The 22,198-nt window shown below is 35.0% G+C and overlaps 1 protein-coding gene across 2 annotated transcripts in view; it reads left to right on the top strand.

Annotated features, from left to right (window-relative positions):
* raly (RALY heterogeneous nuclear ribonucleoprotein) overlaps positions 1-19,220 on the top strand; it is a 133,844-nt gene extending 114,624 nt beyond the window's left edge. For both annotated transcript variants that reach the window (XM_055212226.2, XM_073870452.1), the window contains 5 exons: positions 1,509-1,666; positions 4,894-5,007; positions 12,748-12,878; positions 13,167-13,211; positions 18,715-19,220. In XM_055212226.2, the coding sequence (XP_055068201.1) occupies positions 1,509-1,666; positions 4,894-5,007; positions 12,748-12,878; positions 13,167-13,208 (445 nt within the window). In that variant the 3' untranslated portion in view covers positions 13,209-13,211; positions 18,715-19,220. The remainder of the gene's footprint in view (positions 1-1,508; positions 1,667-4,893; positions 5,008-12,747; positions 12,879-13,166; positions 13,212-18,714) is intronic.
* The last annotated feature ends 2,978 nt before the right edge of the window (positions 19,221-22,198 follow it).

Below are 22,198 nucleotides of genomic sequence, written 5' to 3'. Positions count from 1 at the left end.
AAAATTAAAAGTTGTGCAGATATAGTTTGGACTATATTCCCATTCTGGCTTAATAATCAAGGATTTGGACCCATGGGTGTAGCAGGTGATATTACACAGTGCCCGAAAATAGTCCCCTGCTATTGAAAGTTAATGTAGTACACAATGTAACTACAGAAGAGTCAAGTTTTAACCTGATAAGGAACACTGTGCCGTACACGGCACACCCCCTCCCTTGCATGTGAGGCTGCATAAACGTCATTGTAACTTTGAACCATTAAATCTTCCAAATATACGGTCATGCGGCACATCGTTGTAAAGCTTAGACTTTCGGGATTCCATTAAGCGCACACACAAAGCATAATATGATTTTTAGCAGTCATAAAACTGTAATCTAGTTGTTAGTTACCTGAACCGGCGGCTCCGATTTAGGATGTTTGCTTAACTACAAAATCTTCCCTCTATCCGCTTCGGTGAAATTGTCCAAAACAAATAGTTAATAAATCCCCAAAGTCCAAAGAAATGGAATATCCAAGCCTTTTAATTCAAAACGATTTGTTCATCCCACAATCTTGACATTTCTGACCGAATTACGATATAAATACTGTATACAATTAGTTCACTAACGGACATTCGTTCGAATCTCACTTTTCATTCACGATTTATAATGAATATATCCGGATGTCACGTTTATTGTGCAACATCTTAGGAACAAATACGCCCCCTTGTGGAATTTGAGGCTACACAAGAAAAATATCGAAACTCTTTGGTTATTTTTTAGCGTGATGCTAATGGTCTATTCAATGGATTATGCTAAGCTATGCTAAAAGTGCTACAGCCAGACCAGGAGATCGGCTGAATGGATTCCAAAACAGTAAAAAATCAAATGTTTACGATAGCTGGAAAATTAGCATATTTTCAAAAAAGTGGAGTATTAAATTACATATTTAATTACTTTTAATTATATAGAATTTATACCGAGCCCCTAAGCCTTAGGTGACATTGAAGTAAAAAAAATCTCAAGTTTCACATGCTCACGTGAAACTTTCATGTGCTCACGCAAAACCTTCATGTGCAGATTTTTTTTTTTAAGTTTAGTTTTGCATGCTCTCGTGAAACTTTTGCGTGCTCACATGAAACTTTTGATTTTACTTGCGCGTGAAACTAAACTTTTACAAAAAATTCTGCACATGAAGGTTTCGCGTGAGCAAATGAAAGTTTCACGTGAGCACCCGAAAGTTTCATGTGCGCACGTGAAACCAAACTTTATTTAATTTTTTCTCCATGTCCCCTTAGGGGCTCCGTAAATTTATGATTAATTCATGTATTTTATAAAATGTTATAAAACTGGGTTCCAGACACCATCTTGAGCCCCCGCCAACCAGTTTGAGAGCTACTGGCATAATCAAAGCCTACTTTAAAGTATACACACTTCAATAGTAACAGCAGTAATTATGTCTTATGGTACTTTGATATAATAGTGTAGTTACAGTGACAGTTAACATTGTTTTTCATGTCTCTGTCACCAGACTGTTTGAGTTCAGAGGCAGAGTATCACCCGTGCCAAGGGCAGTTCCAGTAAAGCGCCCCCGTGTGGCCGTGCCAGTTGTACGCAGAGTGAAGTCATTACCTGTGAAACTCCTGACCAGATCAGCCATCCTTCCCAACAGCTCTGTCAAACCCAAATGTAAGTTCATCTTGATGTATGTTTCAGGAGTTCCTAACCTATACTGGTCATTAGTGGCGAATGCCGAAAAATCTAATGATTTGAAGTCGGCAAAACGTGCTAAGCAACCCAATTTACTCCCATAATTTTATAAATAAATGAGTGAACAAGATATTTCATTAGAAACATATATGATGGGGCTTGATTTTCTTTTATATATTAGTTTGATCATAAAAGGAAAGCATGCCATACCAGTATGAAGTTAACAGAATGTTTATTTTTACAAAATATTGGGTTAATTTTAACCAGTCACCTGAAAAAGTATATAACTTCGAAATTTTTGAGATACATCCAGTAATCAGAATTCTGACTTTTAAAGGGGACATTTCACAAGACTTTTTTAAGATGTCAAATAAATCTTTGGTGTCTCCAGAGTACGTATGTAAAGTCGTAGCTCAAAATACCATATAGATACAGGGCTCCAGACTAACTTTTTTCACTAGGAGCACAGTGGCCCCCAACTGAAAATTTTAGGGGCACAACCAGAAAATTTAGGGGCACACACCCAAAATCAACATGCTAACCAAATATTCACATTTCTTTTAATTTCCACTGTATTACTAATAAATACGTTGGTACATGCAGAAAGTACAATGTGCTGTTTCAAATTCAGTGTCACATCACAAAAAAAGTCAAATTTACTGATGTGCAACTGGATGTAAAATTCAGTGGCACACTCACAAATTTTGGTTGCAAAATGCCACCATTTGGTGGCAGTCTGGAGCCCTGAGATAATTTATTATATCATGTTAAAATTGCCCCTTTGCAGATGTGAGCAAAAATTTGCCGTTTTGTGTGTGTCCTTTAAAATGCAAATGAGTTGATCTCTGCATTAAATGGCAGTGCTGTGGTTGGATAGTGTGGATTAAGGGTCTGAAATCACAAAAGGAGCCAAATCCAAAAAAAAGGCCAAAGCTAATTATAGGGCCAAGCTTGAAGCTAAGCTTGGTGTCCACGACAGCAGGGGTGTTTGGCAAAGCCTTCAGCAGATTACTAATTACAAAAACAATTATATAGTCTCTGATGATGATCCCTTGTTACCTAATAAATTAAATGAATTTTATTGTAGATTTGAATGTAATTCTGAATGTTCAGTCAGCTCTAATCTTCTTAATGACATAACTCCTCTTGAACCACCTTTTCTGATAGAAGAAGAAGAGGTCAGATCTTTGTTGAGGAAACAAAACTGTAGGAAAGCAGCAGGCCCCGACCAGGTTTCTGCTGCCACTATTAAATGGTGTGCCAATGAGCTGTCGCATGTTTTTACTGATATTTTTAATTGGTCTCTTAGATTATGTAAAGTCCCGGCATGTTTTAAATCAGCTATTATCATTCCTGTACCTAAAAAGTCGAATGCGAGTGGTCTGAATGATTACAGACCGGTGGCCCTAACCTCTGTTATTATGAAGGTTTTTGAGCGACTAATGGCTAATCATCTTTCAGCTATGCCACTTGATTCTTACCAGTTTGCATATAGGGAGAACAGATCTATTGAAGATGCTGTTTCTCTCTGCACCCATAACACTCTTCAACATTTGGAGGGGACAGCCACATATGCACGGGTTTTATTTATTGATTTTAGTTCGGCTTTTAACAATATTATACCAAAGCGATTATGTGACAAACTCCTGGGGTTGGGGGTTAAGGAATCCATATGTAAGTGGATACTTGACTTCTTAACTGACAGATCTCAAGTGGTCAGGGTTAATAACATCTTGTCAAAATCAATGTCGATCAGCATTGGCGCCCCCCAAGGGTGTGTTTTGTCTCCCCTTTTATACTCTTTTTATACCAATGACTGTTTGTCTCATCATGATTCAGTAAAGATTTTTAAATTTGCAGACGATACCACTGTGGTAGGCCTCATAACTAATGATGATGAATCAGCTTACAGAATAGAAGTTTCCTCGCTGGCTGAGTGGTGCTTAATTAACAATTTGTCTCTCAACATCTCCAAAACTAAAGAGATGGTTGTTGATTTTAGGACCAAACATATAAGGTCGCTCGAGCCTCTGGCCATTAATGACAAAATTATAGAGTGGGTGGAGAGTTTTAAGTTCCTTGGGATTATTATATCCTCAAATCTAAAATGGAGCCTCAATGTCAGCCAGATTGTTAAAAAAGCACATCAGCGACTTTACTTTTTGAGACAGCTTAGGAAATTTAAAGTGTCCAAGGCTGGTATGCTATACTTCTATAGGGCTGTAATAGAGAGCACTCTCACCTTCTCCATTACTGTATGGTGGGGAAGTTGTTCGGCTGACGATAAGTCTGCACTGAATAGGGTAGTTAGAGTTGCATCAAGAATAATTGGGCTGGAGCTCCCTAAGATCTGTGACATTTATAACACCCGTTTGATTAAAACTGGTATGAAAATACTTAAAGATTCATCACACCCTGCTAACTCACTTTTTATTCCTTTACCATCAGGTAGAAGGTTAAAAAGTATAAGAACTAGAACCACTCGTTTTGCCAACAGTACTTACCCACAGGCTGTGAGGGCCCTCAACTCACAACAGCACTAACCTTATTTATTCAGACATAGCTTGGTTCTTAAATTTGTTTTATTACTATTTATTGGTAAAAATTTAAGTATTTGTTTTCTTTTTAAATTGTATGTTTTTTATTGTATATGTTATGTTGTATTGTCTTGTGTGAGCCAATTCACCAAAATGAATTCCAGGCGATGTAGGTCGCTCTGGCAAAAATAAAGAAACTTGAACTTGAACTTGAAATTTAAATGAGCTGTTTTTTCACATGCTTGCAGAGAATGGTTTACCAAAACTGAGTTACTGAATTTATTTTCTAGAATTTTTATAATATGTCCCCTTTAAGATGATTTGGGTGGGTTATTTTGTACAGAATTTCAAATATTCACTATAATGCATTTGCTGTCTCCAAAACAAGATGTACTTGATCAGAGCCAGTGAACTAGATGACTTATCGACTTGTTAGACTCTTGAACTGGCGTTCGGTCCAGTACACAGATTAACATGCCATCTCTGGGATTCAGAAAGTTTGCATTATAGCTGTGGTGGGACTGTTTGTTTTGGGCGACGGTCCATCATGGCCCTATTACAAATACCACTGCATTTATATTCTTTCTGTTTTATGACTATATAAAACTGTTGATTTATCAAGCTAAAGCATTGTGTTCTTCTGTTGACCTTGTGCGTATGTGGGAGCAGTGAAGTCTACCGAGCTTCAAGCCATCAAATCAGAACTGACTCAGATCAAATCCAACATTGATGCACTGCTGGGGCGTCTGGAGCAGATCACAGAGGACAAATATTGCATCAAAGGTCTGATGTCATACAACACACATGAACATAAAAACACATTTCAATGTCATTATTTGCCCAGCAGAAGTGAATGTGCGGCTTGCTAAGGAGAAGTGTGTTCTTATTTGTATTCGTTTAGTACTGCAAAGTCTTAGTATTAAAAAATTAGCATTAAAAGTCCTGCTAACGACCAACAAAAAAGCCTAGGGTGAGGTATAGTATAAAAAGCCTAATATATACTTTACTGCACTGTATTATACTGCACTATACTATTCAACACTGTACTATAATGTACTACGTTTTTACATTATACTACAGTACACTATACTATACGTACTATGCTCCATAGTGCGGCACTGCACACCACTATACAACACTACACTATACAACACTGTACCATACTATACTACACTGTACTGTTACTGTACTGTACTATGCTGTGCTGTACTACACTATACTGTACTGTGCTATGCTATGCTGTGCTGTACTACGCTATACTATGCTACACTGTACTATACTGTGCTGTACTAAACTGCACTGTACTACACTATACTGTACTATATTATACTATACTACACTGTACTGTAATATACTGTATACTTTACCACACTGTACTGTACTATGCTATGCTGTAATATATTATACAGAATTACACTGTTATACTGTACTATACAACACTGTTTATACTGTACTATACAAAACGTTTTATACTATACTACACTATGCTTTACTGTACTACTGCACTACACTAGACTGTAAAATGATATGCTAACCTACACTACTCTACACTGCACAAAACCCATACTACAATACACTATACTGCACTACACTACACTATACTGTACTATACTATGCTATGCTGTGCTTTAATATATTATATCAAGCTACACTGTTATACTGTACTATACTGCACTATACTATACTGTATTATGCCATGCTACCCTACACTATACTACACTACTCTGCACTGCACAACACCATACTGCACTATGCTCTATCACTCTATGCTGCCTTACACTATATTATACTATACTACACTACTCTACACAGTACGACACCATACTACACTACACTATACAACACTGTACCATACTATACTATATTATACTGTACTATGCTACCCTACACTATACTACACTACATTACACTACACTGTGCTTTATCACTCTATGCTGCCCCACACTATACCACACTAAACTACACTACTCTACACTGCAGGACACAACACCATACTACACAACACTATACAACACTGTACCCTATTATACTATGCTATATTAGACTGTATTATGCTGTGCTTTAATAAATTATACCATACTACACTAAGTTATACTGTACTATACAACACTTTATAGTAGGGATGCACCGATAGGATTTTTTTGGGCCGATACCGATACCGATTTAAGCAGACAACTTCTGGCCGATACCGATGCCGATACCGATATTAAACACTATACAACACTATACAGTTGGTCTATTAGCTAGTTTATTTCTGCATCAAATTATTTTTACTGAACATGGATTGTATCTAATTAACATTCAACTGACCAACATAATAAGAGGCACAAATTAAGCTAAAACAAATATAATACGACAACAGGACAACCTTCAAAGGTGGTTTTTGCTATTCAGCATTTCTTTTATTAACAACATTAACTCATTTTTTTTACATATAATGGATTTCTTTAATAAACATAAATAATGCCAGTGCTATTGCTTTAAACAGAGTATAAATATTGCTACTTCAAAAAAGTTGGACTTCTTGCCCCACTAAAGTGCAGTCTGTTTCTTTTATTGTCCAAGACATTTGAGCCAGCTTAACAAAGGTTTTCTGTCTGTGCTTAAGTATAGTGCACACTAGGGCTGGACCAGAATGTTCGAATATTCGTTCCGTTGGTTGACATTAGATTTTCAGTTTTGAGATTCGAATATATATATATTTTACAGCGTTAATGCAGAGCTTTTGCCAAGCAGGAAGTGCGCTTCACGCTCCAGCTCTATAGGTGGCGCAGAGAGACCAACATCCATAGCCAACAACCATCAAACGCCACCAGTAGAAGAGATCAGAAAGAGATCGCCTCAAAGCGGGCTTCCTGCTTTGGCATTCACACTAATAGTGTTGTAAATAACGTTCAGTTTTTTGCAAAAACTGATTGATTTGCTTCACAAGACATCAATATGTCACACGGAGTTATGGGGGATTACTTTTGTATTAGATATACATGTTTAAAGTGGCGGATCGGTTGGCTTGCATGACGGAGCACTGGGGTTTCTGCAAAATATCTTCTTTATTGTTCTACTGATGAAAAACATATTGGATGGTGTAAGTGTTAGTAAATAAACTTGATTTTAAAAGTATGCTACCGTTTTATTACAGTTTGTTGAACTTCATTCATTCGTTCATTTATTTACGTTGTTTTATTTAAATGGGCTAAGTTACCCTTTACGTTATCAGTAATTACTATGCTTCTAATTTCTTATACGGGAGTGTTTGTTTGTTAGAAAAATGTTAGGCTAACGTTACCTTATTAAAAGTTTTGCTCGTGTTTTGTTTCACTAATGCTGATCTCGCAGCACGCGTGACAGGCACGCCGCTACATACGCACACAGATTCCTGCCTTTATTATAGAGAAAAATATGTTCAGCCCCTCCTTCCGAAGCTTTGAATATTTGATTTGATTTCTACTAGAGCTTTGAAGCTCAAAAAATGGTATTCGGAACAGCCCTAGTGCACACCCAAACATTAAATCATTTTAATTATACATGCAATTCATTGACTTTATGCGGTTAATTAATAAACAATCGGTATCGGCCTTTCTCGTGCTATTGCCGATATGCCGATGGTTTCAAATTCATCAAAAATCGGCCGATAAATATCGGCGGCCGATGCATCGGTGCATCACTACTTTATAGTATACTATGTTATACTGTACTGTACTAAACTGCACTATACTAGACTGTATCACGCTACCGTCACTGCACACCATACTACACTACACTTCACTTTATTGCACTATACTATACAATAACACTTTATGCTACCCTACGCTATCCTATACTATACTACACTACTCTACACTGTACAACACCATATTATACTATACTACACTATACTTTACTACATTTTACTATATTATACTACACTTCACGACCCTACACTATACTGTACTATACTACTGTACTAACGGTATAATATATATATACCATACTACACTGCACTGTACTATATTATACTACAATATATACTCTGCGGTGCTGTACTACACTATACTGTAGTATACTGTACTGTTCTATGTTGTGCTGTACTACACTATACTATACTACACTGTACTGTACTATACTATGTAGTGTTGTACTACACTACACTGTACTAAACTATACTATATTTCACACTGTACTGTACTGTACTGTGCTGTCCTGTACTACACTTTACTGTACTAAACTGTGCTGTACTACACCACAATGCACTAAACTATACTGTACTACCCTATACTATAATACACTGTACTGTACTGTACTGCAATATGCTGTACTGTACTGTACTGCAATATGCTGTACTGTACTGTACTGTACTGCAATATGCTGTACTGTTCTACACTATATTAAACTACACTGTACTGTACTGTGCTGTACTACACTACAATGCACTAAACTATACTGTACTACATTATACTATACTACACTGTACTATACTATACTGTGCTGTACTACACTACACTGTACTACATTATACTATACTACACTGTACTGCACTATGCTGTACTACACTACAATGCACTAAACTATACTCTACTACCCTATACTATACTACACTGTACTGTACTGTACTGTACTGTACTGTATTGCAATATGCTGTGCTGTTCTACACTATACTACACTGTACTGTACTATACTGTGCTGTACTACACTACAATGCACTAAACTATACTGTAATACATTATACTATACTACATTGTACTATACTATACTATACTACACTGTACTGTACTATACTGTGCTGTACTACACTACAATGCACTATACTATACTGTGCTGTACTGCACTACACTACACTACACTGCACTACACTATACTATACAATAACACTTTATGCTACCCTACGCTATACTATACTATACTACACTACTCTACACTGTACAACACCATATTATACTATACTACACTATACTTTACTACATTTTACTATATTATACTACACTTCACGACCCTACACTATACTGTACTATACTACTGTACTAACGGTATAATATATATACCATACTACACTGCACTGTACTATATTATACTACAATATATACTCTGCGGTGCTGTACTACACTATACTGTAGTATACTGTACTGTTCTATGTTGTGCTGTACTACACTATACTATACTACACTGTACTGTACTGTACTATACTATGTAGTGTTGTACTACACTACACTGTACTAAACTATACTATATTTCACACTGTACTGTACTGTGCTGTCCTGTACTACACTTTACTGTACTAAACTGTGTTGTACTACACCACAATGCACTAAACTATACTGTACTACCCTATACTATAATACACTGTACTGTACTGTACTGCAATATGCTGTACTGTACTGTACTGCAATATGCTGTACTGTTCTACACTATATTAAACTACACTGTACTCTACTGTGCTGTACTACACTACAATGCACTAAACTATACTGTACTACATTATACTATACTACACTGTACTATACTATACTGTGCTGTACTACACTACACTGTACTACATTATACTATACTACACTGTACTGCACTATGCTGTACTACACTACAATGCACTAAACTATACTGTACTACCCTATACTATACTACACTGTACTGTACTGTACTGTATTGCAATATGCTGTACTGTTCTACACTATACTACACTGTACTGTACTATACTGTGCTGTACTACACTACAATGCACTAAACTATACTGTAATACATTATACTATACTACATTGTACTATACTATACTATACTATACTACACTGTACTGTACTGTACTGTACTATACTGTGCTGTACTACACTACAATGCACTATACTATACTGTGCTGTACTGCACTACACTACACTACACTACACTATACTATACTACACTGTACTGTACTGTACTATACAGTGCTGTACTACACTACACTGTACTACATTATACTATACTACACTGTACTATACTATACTAAACTATACTACACTATACTGTGCTGTACTACACTACACTATACTACATTATACTGCACTACATTGTACTATACTATACTACACTGTACTTTACTATACTAAACTAAACTATACTATACTATACTGTGCTGTACTACACTACGCTATACTACATTATACTGCACTACATTATACTATACTATACTACACTGTACTGTTCGGCACTCTGCTGTGCTGTACTACACTATACTACATTACACTGTACTATACTGTACTATGCTGTCCTGTACTACACTATACTACACTACACTACACTGAACTGTACTGTACTTTACTGTACTGTACTATACTATACTGTGCTGTACTACACTACAATGCACTAAACTATACTGTACTATGATGTGCTGTACTGTACTATAATGTACTACACTTTACTACACTATAACCTATCCTGCCTTTGATTGGTTATACATCTAGATTCTATACAGGTTAATCATACCATGTTCTTTTCTATGTGCTGTACCCATACCCCCATATTGTTTAGCTGCTTTGAGAAAAGCCTTCAAAAAGCTTTTTAATCGAGAGAAAGGCCCTGCCAGCACTTAATTACAGCATAAACTGGGCAAAAGCACTGACTCAGCTTAACGTTATGTTGTCTTCATACAAACTCATGCAAGCTTTTCACAGTCTGACACTTCCACAGACCTGCGGCTTCAACCAACGTTTCAGATTTATCCCTGTAATTCACATCAGCAGTTAATTTGCAACTATTATCATGCCTCCTGTGTTGAATCACAGACAGAACAAGCATAATTTTCCTTCATATTCTGTCCGTGAATTGTTATGATGTGGCTAATGGCCCGTGTCTAATCAATGATGATGTTACACTGTGCGCAGCAGAACTCATTTCTGGATGTGTACTGTACATATGTGTCCCTGTAGTGGACGAGACGGTAGTTATGTTCCAACTATACGCGTACTATACACACTATGTACTCTACCACCTTTATTACTAAACTGAAGAACAAAAGGCTTCCCAGACTAAAAAAACGCATCCCAGACAGCAGACAACTCCGGGCCGGATCTGCATCCGAAACTGCCGACTTCGGCGTGGATCTGGGGTCTCATTTATAAAGCTGGACTGTAAATGTGCGAACGCCAGTTCTCACGCAAAGGTTGTGATATATAAAATTACAAACTTAAAAAGAGAATGGGCTTGCAGGGTGCACTGTAAAAAATGTCCATAGAAATTACAGTTTTATTGCAGCTGAGTTGCCGGTAACTGACCATAGATTTAAATTTATGTTATTTACTGGCAACATTTTGTTCAAAGTTAAATGAACATTAAACATTTACAAGTCTTTGTCTTTACAGGGTAAAGCTAAAAAACAGCATCAAGCTAAACATTCTGGGAAACAAAATCTGAAGCAAAAAACAGAAAAAGGTTGATGATTTCTGGTTTCCCAGAATGCTTTGCATAAGGCTGTTATTGTATACTGTAGCTTTATTCTGTAAAGATAAAGACTTGTTAATATTTAAAATTTATTCAACTTCGAACAAACTCTTGCCAGTAAAAAGCATAAATTTAAATCTACAGTAAGTTACCGGCAACCCAGCTGCAATAACATTGTAATTTCTGCTGATTTTTTTTTTACAGTGTGGGATCTAAGGATAATTTATGTACGCACACTTGCAGTTGATCTTTGATTTATAAAGGGACATTGCTTTGTTTAAAAAAAAGTCTTAGCCATTTTTGGCTTTTGTGCGTACGTAGACTTTTAGTAAGGATCCTACGCACAGTTTTATAAATGAGTGCGGATCCGGCCCGGAGTCTTGGGCTGTCTGGGTTGTGTTTGACGTCATTTGCCCTTGTCTGGGAAGGTGCTAATAATGCAAGAAGAAACTTTTTATCAACTAGAATTGATAAACTTAAAATGTGACGTGATGTGGTTGCTATGGTTTGCTAAAGTAAAAGAAATATCTCAATATCTCTGTAATTTTATGGGATTTTTCCCCACTTTCTTCATCGTCCCCTAGACAGTAATAATATAGAAGATTAGAAATTTAAAAGCCCACTTCTACTTAACAAGCTGCATGATTTACAGGATCATTTATAACAAATGATGCAGGATAAATTTCATGCCAAAGCGTAATATCAGTATGAGCAACAATAATAGTGATGTTTGTCTTAGCAAGCACTGTTAATTTTTTTTTAATGCATGTCGCCAGTTGGCATGTTAAAATGTGATTGCATAAATAACTATTTTACTGCTTTTTTAAACTATTATGCTTTTAAGATCAGATGAAAATGAATTTGGCACACTTACAGAATATTAAAAATGCATTTAAAAAAAAATAAAGTTTAATAAACTGCCGTGTGTTTTTATCATGCACACATTCTTACTGCTTAAATCAAACACATATGACTGTTAACCTATATATAACTAACTGGTTGTGTTTAACAACTTTAACTCTTTACATTGACATAATTTTTGCAGAGTATAATATTGTCCTTCATGATACACATGTGCATAGATTTGTAAATGTATATGAGATGTAAATTTTACTGTACAGTAATACATGGATGTGTTTGTAGAGTTGCAGAGGGCAGATGAAATGAAGAGTGAATTATCTCAGGACGAGTCGGGTTCAGAATCAGAAGAGCTACAACACAGCGATGCTGAAGAAGTTGAGGACCACACACACGAAGACGACGATGACGACATGGTAAGAGAGAAATAAAGAGCGAGCAAAGTATTAAAATGATTTTTAAATGAGACAAAGATTAGATTTCATGTGTTTATGCTCATTTCTTTATCACATTAAATGTTCTTGCATAAAATGCTTATGAATTTTGCATTTAAATAAAAGTAATAATATAAGATTAGAATAAAACTAGAAAACCGTGTAGGGTTGTGATTTAATTTTGCAGGTCACACGTCGTACCGACAAAAGCAGTTAAAGTTAAAAAATTATGTTCCCCTAAAAATGATTTCTCATCTCTTCTCTCCTTAGGAAAACAATCACATATCCGAAATGGACCCCATTCTTCAATAAAAGGCAAGAACTGAAAACAAGCACAATAGATCATTCGAGTGATAATTTAAAACATGAGATGTTTACTAGTATTGCTTTCACTTAAGGATGTCACCCAAGATGAATAAAGATGTTCTTCATGTAGAGGACAGGTTGTAAAAATGACAGTCAGTGAGTGCAAATCATTAAATCTGGTGTCACATGGTGTTCTATTAGCTTCAATTTAGTGTATCGAAACATTTTTCAGGATGACAACATAACAACTGTTGTCAATTCTTGACTAGTGAAAATTAGCATTTTCCAGTTCTTTCCATGCGAGTTATGCAACAAGTCAAGATTCATGAAGCAAAACTATAATTTTGTTCTCGTCTGTGTATTTTGGCCTCAGGTGATGCACGCGGTTTTATCTCCACATTTCCATTAACTAAACTTTTTAGGGATAAAGAAAAAGATTGGGACCCCGCTGCTCCAAACAAGTGTTTTTTTTATATAAATGAGTCGCTAAAAGCCACCTCCATCAAAAATGAGACTCAGTTAATACCTATTATACGTTTATCAAATACTTTCACTTCAAAACTGCTTAATCCCGGCTTCAGGCCATTCAGAAATACAGATTTGTTGGCAGAATCCATTATACCGAGCCCCTAAGGTGACATTGGAGTAAAAAAAATCTAAAGTTTAGTTTCATGTGCAGAATTTTTTTTTAAGTTTAGTTTCGTGTGCGCACTTGAAACTATCGCGCATGCACGTGAAGCTATCAAAATACCAAAAAACTTGAAACTATCACGTGCGCACGTGTAAGCAAAAGTTTCACGTGCGCACGCGAAACTAAACTAAGTTTCACGTGCGCACGCGAAACTAAACACTAGTTTCATGCGCGCACGCCAAAGTTTCACGTGAGCATGCGATAGTTTCACGTGCGCACACGAAACTAAACTTTATTTAATTTTTGCTCCATGTCCTCTTAGGGGCTCCGTACCATGATTTTCACAAAATGCCTTTCAGGAAAATTTTCTTCTAAAAATATATAAACATACAAATATATCAAATGAATGAACAGACCCTCTGCTTTTAAACAAACAAAATGGGGGGGGGGTTATTTTTTTTCTCTGCTTATAAACTGTTAAATATTTTTCTTCAAAAATAAATTTTTAGCAAAAAGCTAAAATAATTGCATTTTTGTGAAGGAATTTTGTTAGAGATCAGATTCAGAAAGATTATCAAAACATACACGGAGTGTCAAATTACAAAAAAATTTTTTGCTTCAGTTTTTTTATAAATTGTGTAAGTGCGTTATTACAGATAACCATAAAAACTCATCAGGAACACGTTTTTTTTTCATGCAAATGTTTTCTCTTAATTGACGAGATAACTTGTCAATGGCGGGGAAAGAGTTAACAGTTGAATAAATAAAATGCTGATTTACAAGAAAACATGTCAGATGCACTTAGAGGGGTTTGCATCTAAACTCTTTGTATCTGGTTTGTGGAGCTACAGTGTGCCGGTTTTGCCTTGTTTTATTTTTTTATACATATTTTTAGGTGAAGATGTGAGAACAATTGTGATTTTTTTTTAAGAAACACAGTAAGCAGAACAATTTAATATTTTGAACGGTGGTAAAGTAATAACACACAAAAATGGTTGCATTAATTCACTGCATTACAATCCACAAATAATATATTACATTTATTGGCCACCGTATAGACAATTGCATGCACATTGTTCATCCAACAAAAAAATATTTTCACTCTGTACTTTGGTGGTCTGGCACAAGTTTCATGTTTGCTATAGGGTTTCACCATCTGTGATCATTAGGTTTATCAAAATGAAAAGAAAATCCCTGTGGCTTTTTTTACTCATCAGGGTTTAAGGTGTAACAACTTCAATTTCGCCGCTTTAACATAAACACTGCCATATGTTTGGCTATACAAACACACAGGACAATGGGAGATCTAATGTTAACTTTTACCTGATCCGTCTGTGTGATGTTTATGGAGCTCAACCATTTGTTCGGCTAATCGGCGAGACCACACAATCTTATTGCCATGGCTAACGTAGCTCCTGACCCTTCGCTTCTGTTGACACATACAGGTCGACCCAAGACGGCTAAATTAATATTAACATCACGTCAAGCACAAATTAGCGATTGGTTCTGCTTCGCTGGTTCTACATGAGGATTATATCGGAGGAGGTATACGCTGACCTGAGTTTTGAAACTTCTTTAAGTGGAAGGTTGTTATTGCCCACACAGCAAAATATATATATTTTGAATTATAATAAAATAATTTATTAAAATAAATGTACTGAAATATATTTTGAAATATGTTTATAAAAATATATTTTTCACCAATATATTTTTTTGGCCATTTTTTGTATAGACAGTTTCATCGGACACATGCTTGTTGTTGCGGTTACGTGTCTGGACAGATCTTAACTTCCGGTCTCTGATTGTTTAATGGTTAGGCTAGTGGCTAAACTGAACTCTTAACAAATACCTTGTCGAAAATAAAAAAGTTTTGGTTTACTAAAGACAAGGAAAGACGGTGATCATCGCTATGTTAGGGAGGTTTGGCAGCCGATCTGTAGTTAACATTGTATAATTTAACACAAAATGACCAGTGGGGAACCTTCAGGGCCTTCTACGCCTTCAGAGAAGGCCTAAAAAAATTAATAAAAATATTTTTTATACTAATAAATAATAAAGTATTCAATAAAAATATGTTTTTACATGTTTAAATTTATATTTAATTTAATTTAATACATGTAATATATTTTCTCTCATCTATGTTCTAACGTTAAGCTTACTGTCAGGTTCATATCCAATCAGAATCGTCTGTCTCTATTAAGGCCCGGTAAACTGGCTCATTCATTGGTTAGGACTTCAAGAATCCCAAGGAAGGCCAAGCTATGTGTTTTGGTGTGGAGAGTGACGGGCAAATCGACCAATCACGCTTTGATTTCAAGTGGGCGGGTAAAAAACAAAGCATTGTAAGCCTTCATGAAGTCCTAATCATGCAACAAGCTGGATGCGAGCTGCCGTAAAACACAAAAGAAGAAGAAGTCCTAATCATAGACCGTCTAATGGCCCGAATCTCTGCGGTGAGAGTGGTTGAGGTAAATGGCAGAAAACGTGATTGACGTTGTGGCTAGTTTGATAGGGCTGAGGTAAAAACTAAATTACTTAAGCGGGTACTCGTGAAGAGCACAGCTGAGAGATGCGCGTGCAGCTGCGCTGCGCATATCAGACGTGAACACGAGAAAAATAATGGGTTTAATTATACTTTCACTTCCTGACAGTTTTACTTGAGGATAGTAATGACTGCAGGCGACGCCGAATTACATACAATATAATTACCTAACTAAATCTCAGAGAATGCAAAAACATTCACCGGGGCTCGGGCTAGGGATTTTGCGAGCCCGCAAAATATAACAGTTATAAGCCACAAGGAGGTGCACTGAGAACGCAGGGTGCTATATTTCCCCTTATGAAAAAAGACTAACAAGCTATCCTACAGCTAAATATATATTTACAAAAAACAAAAATTAAATGCAAATTTACAGAGCAGCAGAGTCTGTATTTGTGTTTATCAGTTAGATTAAAGTAATTTTAAACTTTAAAACTGCATTTAAAGGCAAACAATGCCTATTCTGTAATTTAACTTTGCGTGCTCAGAATTTTTACACGTTCACTGTATGATTTAACGAAATACGAATAGCCTAGTATTATATTCTGAATTTTAAAATTTATGAAAAACAAACTACTCTCAATTTATTTTGGTGTTTTTTCCCCCATGCTCACTTGTCTCCATTTTCCTGTTTTTAAGAATTAAGGCGGTGTAGTAAGTAGAACCTATCCATTAAAATTTGTGACTTTAATTTATTGGGCCATGCGTAATTGCGCATGGAGAGGCATTTGCACTTCATTGCATATTTTGAAGGCCCAGCTGTAATACTCACGGTTCGCCACTGAAAATGACACATAATGTTTTAAAGCATAACACAAAAAATGTGTCAAAAAAATAACAAATCTTTCCTTAGAGTGTACCGGAAGTTACATTTGTTCCACGAAAGACGTTTGTTTTTAGGTTGTTACTGCTGAAACCGTGTATATTTTGAAATATATTTGAAAAAATAAATATATTTTAAAGCATTTATATTAAAGGACAAGTTCGGTATTTTACACTTAAAGCCCTGTTTTCAGATTGTTTATGATGAAATAGAACGGTTTTGACTGAAATTTGGACATATGATGCTGGCCCGAGAATTTTCGGGTGTTTGTTTTTCACCTCCCACCTCTATAATAGCTTTATAGGTGCACAACTTGTCCTTTAACATTGCATTGGAAGAAATACTTTGTTTGTTACAAACCTGTAAACATAATAGGTTTCAAAAGTTTAAAATTCAATTTAAACTTCAAAAATAGCTATACTAGTTAATAATAATAATAAATTAATTCATGATTACATTAAATTAATAAATTAATAATAATTGTATATTTTATACACATACTTTATACATGTTTATATTTTTGCCAGGAAAAATATATTTTTTGCAATATGGGTTGCAAAATTTTAAATGTATTAGTTGCCCCTGAGTTACATTTAGAAAAATATGTTAATATATGGTGGTGGTTAAAACTAAATATATTTAGAAACTCAAAAATATATTTAATTAAGCTTCACTTTCTATAAAATGTATTTAGCATACATTTAAAACATTTTTGGTCAGAGAAATTTGCCATATGCCTCAAAATGTAGGAACATGTAAGATGGTAACACAAGGTTGTATTTGTTAAAATTAATTAATGCATTAACTAAAAGGAATTAACAATTAATACTTTTATTATTTAATGAATGCATTTATTAATCTTCATGTAGCATAGTATACATTTTTAAAAGCAAAAATTTGTAACCATGAACTTCCATGATTAATAAATGCTGAAAAACTTTATGTTAGCTGTAAAGACAAAAAGATTTATAGAGCGAAGGAATTACACGTAATTGTCGTAAAAATAATGTCACACTGCAAAAAAAATTATTTAATCTTATTAAAATATTTCTGCCTTATTATTTAGGGGTAATTGTTTAAAAATGTATTACATGGCTCAAAAACTGAATTTTCAGTTTAAATGTACAAATATATATTACAAGTAAACCATACTGTACCATTATGTTGAACTTTCCACATCTTTAGTTATTTAGTTGACAAGGAAAATCTTTCCATGTTTGTGATAATTGTTGCAAAAAAAAATGAAAGGAGCCTAAAGTAAAAAAAGATGCAAGTTTATGTATTTAACAAATTATTTTATACCTTGAAGTTCTGATGGTTTCCAGTGTTTTTGGCTTTTTCCATCATTGAGTTGTTGCAGCAGAAAATATTTTATCCTGACTTTTAAAAGCAATTGAGGAAGAATAAAACCACATGTGAATGTTGAGAGAGATGTTTGATGTCACCCTGATGTCTTTTGTCATAGCTGTTTTCTGCCCTATTGCATTTTAACGTCTTCCTCTTCTTGTATTTATTACAGCAGGGAGTTGGAAAACACTGTCAACTGGAAACTTTTTTATTACCACAGACTCAGCAGGAAGACACTGAAAACAACAGGCGCCATCAAAACTCCAGCATCGACTGTCATCGAGACAGACAGCTAAACTTCAGCTCTTCAGTGGTAGAGATGTGGAGGGGCGACGTCCCCTAAACCAGGAATCCATTACAAAATGCCCACAGTTTCTTACTGGAACGCAACGTCATACACCCACTAAAAAGGGGATCAATTTCATGAACATCTGCATTTACGCTTCCCAAAAAAAAAAAAACATTTATCTTTGCATTGTTGGCGCCTCATATGTATATACCCCCATCCTGTTTCCTCCTATCTGTTTGTGCTTTTCCAAAATGTTTTTCATTTTATTTATATGCCAGTTGGTATCACAAAGGTTGGCTATTTTTAATTACGTGCGCATAATTCTTCTGCTTGCACTTTCGAGATTGCAAGAAATATTTACAGATGTAAATAAACTATATGACTTGTGAAACAAACTGTTGCGGAGTGATCCGTGGTCAGAGACGATTAAAACACAGGTGTACAGTAGTGAAGAATTATAACTTTACTAAATTTCCCTAAAAAAAAACCCAAATAATTCACTACAGTTTAAAGCTTAATATCACTTTTTACTCCAATACATTTCATAATCTATTTCAGTAAAACTTTGTGAGTCTTTATTACTCGTTTCATGTTATAACTATAGTAATGTAAAACATTAAATAGTAAACGTAAATTATATATAATGTGTATCCTTATGCAGGGAAGTAAAAGTTTTCAAAAAAATAATAAAAAACACTGATAAAGTACAGATACTTGAAAATGCTTTATTAGTTAAACATCATAAGAGTGCTTAAATATAATTTGTATCATTTAGACTTTTAGTCTTCATCATTAATCATCTTCTTTAGAGAGCGAGTCGATTGGATAAGTGGATAAAATGACCCCAGATGGATGCAATTTGTAATGGGGGAAATTTTCAACTTGCACACCGCCTAGAAATGGCTTGGTGAAGTTGACAGTTGAGTTCACAATAAACAGATCAATTTGAGAATACAGACCACAGCAAAAAAAATTTACCACACTGTAAAAAAATATGCAGCATTTTTATCAAATCAACATATATTTGTATGTTACTTTAACTTAAAACAATTAAGTTAAACAATTTAAACTTGTTTATGTCAACTTATCACCAGTCAAAACTTTGAAAAATTGTATATTGAATTTACTTGCATAACCAAGTTGTTTTAACTTCATGCTGCATTTTTTTATTACAGTGCCGTTTTTAGGTCATAACATTTTACTTTTATATAGAAAATAGAGATGCATCAATAAATTGGCCAAAAATCGGTATCAGTTGATTAAAAAAAATTGTTGGTTCAGCTTAAGAAAGTAAGTTACGTGGTTTCCTTAAAGGGGACATTTCACAAGACTTTTAAAGATGTCAAATAAATCATTGGTGTCCCCAGAGTACATACGTGAAGTTTATCATTTATTATAGCATGTTAAAATTGCCACTTTGTAAGTGTGAGCAAAAATGTGCCGTTTTTGTGTGTCCTTTTAAATGCAAATGAGCTTATTTCTGCACTAAATGGCAGTGTCGTGGTTGGATAGTGCAGATTAAGGGGTGATATTATTTCCTTCTGACATCACAAGGGGAGCCACATTTTAATGACCTATTTTTTCACGTATTTGCAGAGAATGGTTTACCAAAATAAGGTTACTGAATAAGGGTTTTTATTCACATTTTCTAGGTTGATAGAAGCACTGGGGACCCCATTATAGCAATTAAACAAAAAGTCAAATTTTTATGATATGTCCCCTTAAAAATTTTGAGTTAAAGGGGTCATAGCGTGAAAATCAGACTTTTTCCATGTTGAAGTGCTAATTGGGTCCCCAGTGCTTCTATCAACGTAGAAAACGTGAAAAAGATCAACCCAGTAACTTTGTCTGGGTACGCCATTTTCTGCAAGCATGTAAAAAATTAGGTCGTTCAGATTTCACCTGTTTTGTGAGGTAGGTACTGTAGCAAGGTGAATTACAATAATACCGCCCCCTTTTAATCTGCACTATCCAGAGAGAGAAAGAGAAAGAGAAATAATAACAGCACAATTTAATTTCATTTTCAACAAACCACCATTATGGTGATCAGTGTTTGCATTTCATCAGCTCATTTGCATTTTAAAGGATAACAGCACACTTTTGCTCAGACCTACAAAGTGGCAATTTTAACATGTTATAATAAATTATCTGTGGAGTATTTTGAGCATTCACATACACAATCTGGGGACACCAAAGATTTATTGTACATCTTTAAAAAAATCTCATAATATGATCACTTGTAAAATATTAGTTAACTGAAAAAAGGTGTCTGAAATATGTTGTTTAAAAAAAATTTAGTTGAATTAACTCAAAATTTAAAGGCAACCAGGTAACTTACTTTTTAAAGCTGAACCAACAAATCTTTTTTACAGTGCATTGGCCGATAGTTTAAAAACAGGCATTATTCATTCCTGTCAATCAAAAGTGAACAGGTAAATGCAATTAATTTAAGCTATATGTGTATAGAAAATGTAAAGAAACATCTCTAGTTTAATGTTCAATATTAATAGTCATTAATGCAAGGTAATATAACCAATAATTGTGTATCGATGTAAAAATATTTCATATCAATGCATCTCTAATAGAAAACAATGCTTTTTAATTTTATGCACTTCTGGAATTTCATATGCTTATTTTAATACCATCTTGGGTCTTTGTGAGTTAAAGTTTTAAGCAATAAAAATTAATAAGGTTTTGCCACAAAGGTGCTAAATTAATCTCAAACATTAGCAACAATTCAACACCTATCAAAGTCAGACTGGCTTTTATTATTTCTTCTTGAATACACTGCTGTTTAACATGCTCATGTTTTGGCTACAGCCAGATCTGTCAGGGAAGAAAACATTCATTATTCATTCGTATGTCACTTTGTGAGTGCTGGAGGATGTTAAGCAGAAGACCACTGCTGTCTTTCCCTCTATAGCAGCGCCTGCTGTTGCCTTTAATCAGTGCCAAAGCACATGTGTCCGGGTACAACGCTATTATTTTTAACAAAAATGAAAATAGCCAGGTACAGTAACAGATGCCTGCTAATACAAAACCTATACCGTGAAGGGCATTTCAACATGTGCTAGTGATTTTTACTGCTTGTTATCTATAGGAGTGAACTGACTGTAATGCCTACGTGTAGCCATAAAAGCTATTCTGTGGAAAATTACTGTAACGTGAACTTTACACGGGACAGTATGCATATTTATGATGTAACATAAGCAACACACTTCATTCTTCATATTTGATGTGACACAAATATGGACCTGTTTCGTTTTACACAAAAGATTTAGCTTCAGGATTCTCATGACATTGTAATCCATCAACTCCTTTAATTCTTCGTATGACATTTGTATTTGTATAGATGATAATTGGCTTA

The sequence above is a fragment of the Misgurnus anguillicaudatus genome, chromosome 8, assembly GCF_027580225.2.
Source record: "Misgurnus anguillicaudatus chromosome 8, ASM2758022v2, whole genome shotgun sequence".
In the NCBI taxonomy this organism is placed as follows: domain Eukaryota; kingdom Metazoa; phylum Chordata; class Actinopteri; order Cypriniformes; family Cobitidae; genus Misgurnus; species Misgurnus anguillicaudatus.
This window is presented reverse-complemented; position numbering and strand designations above follow the sequence as displayed.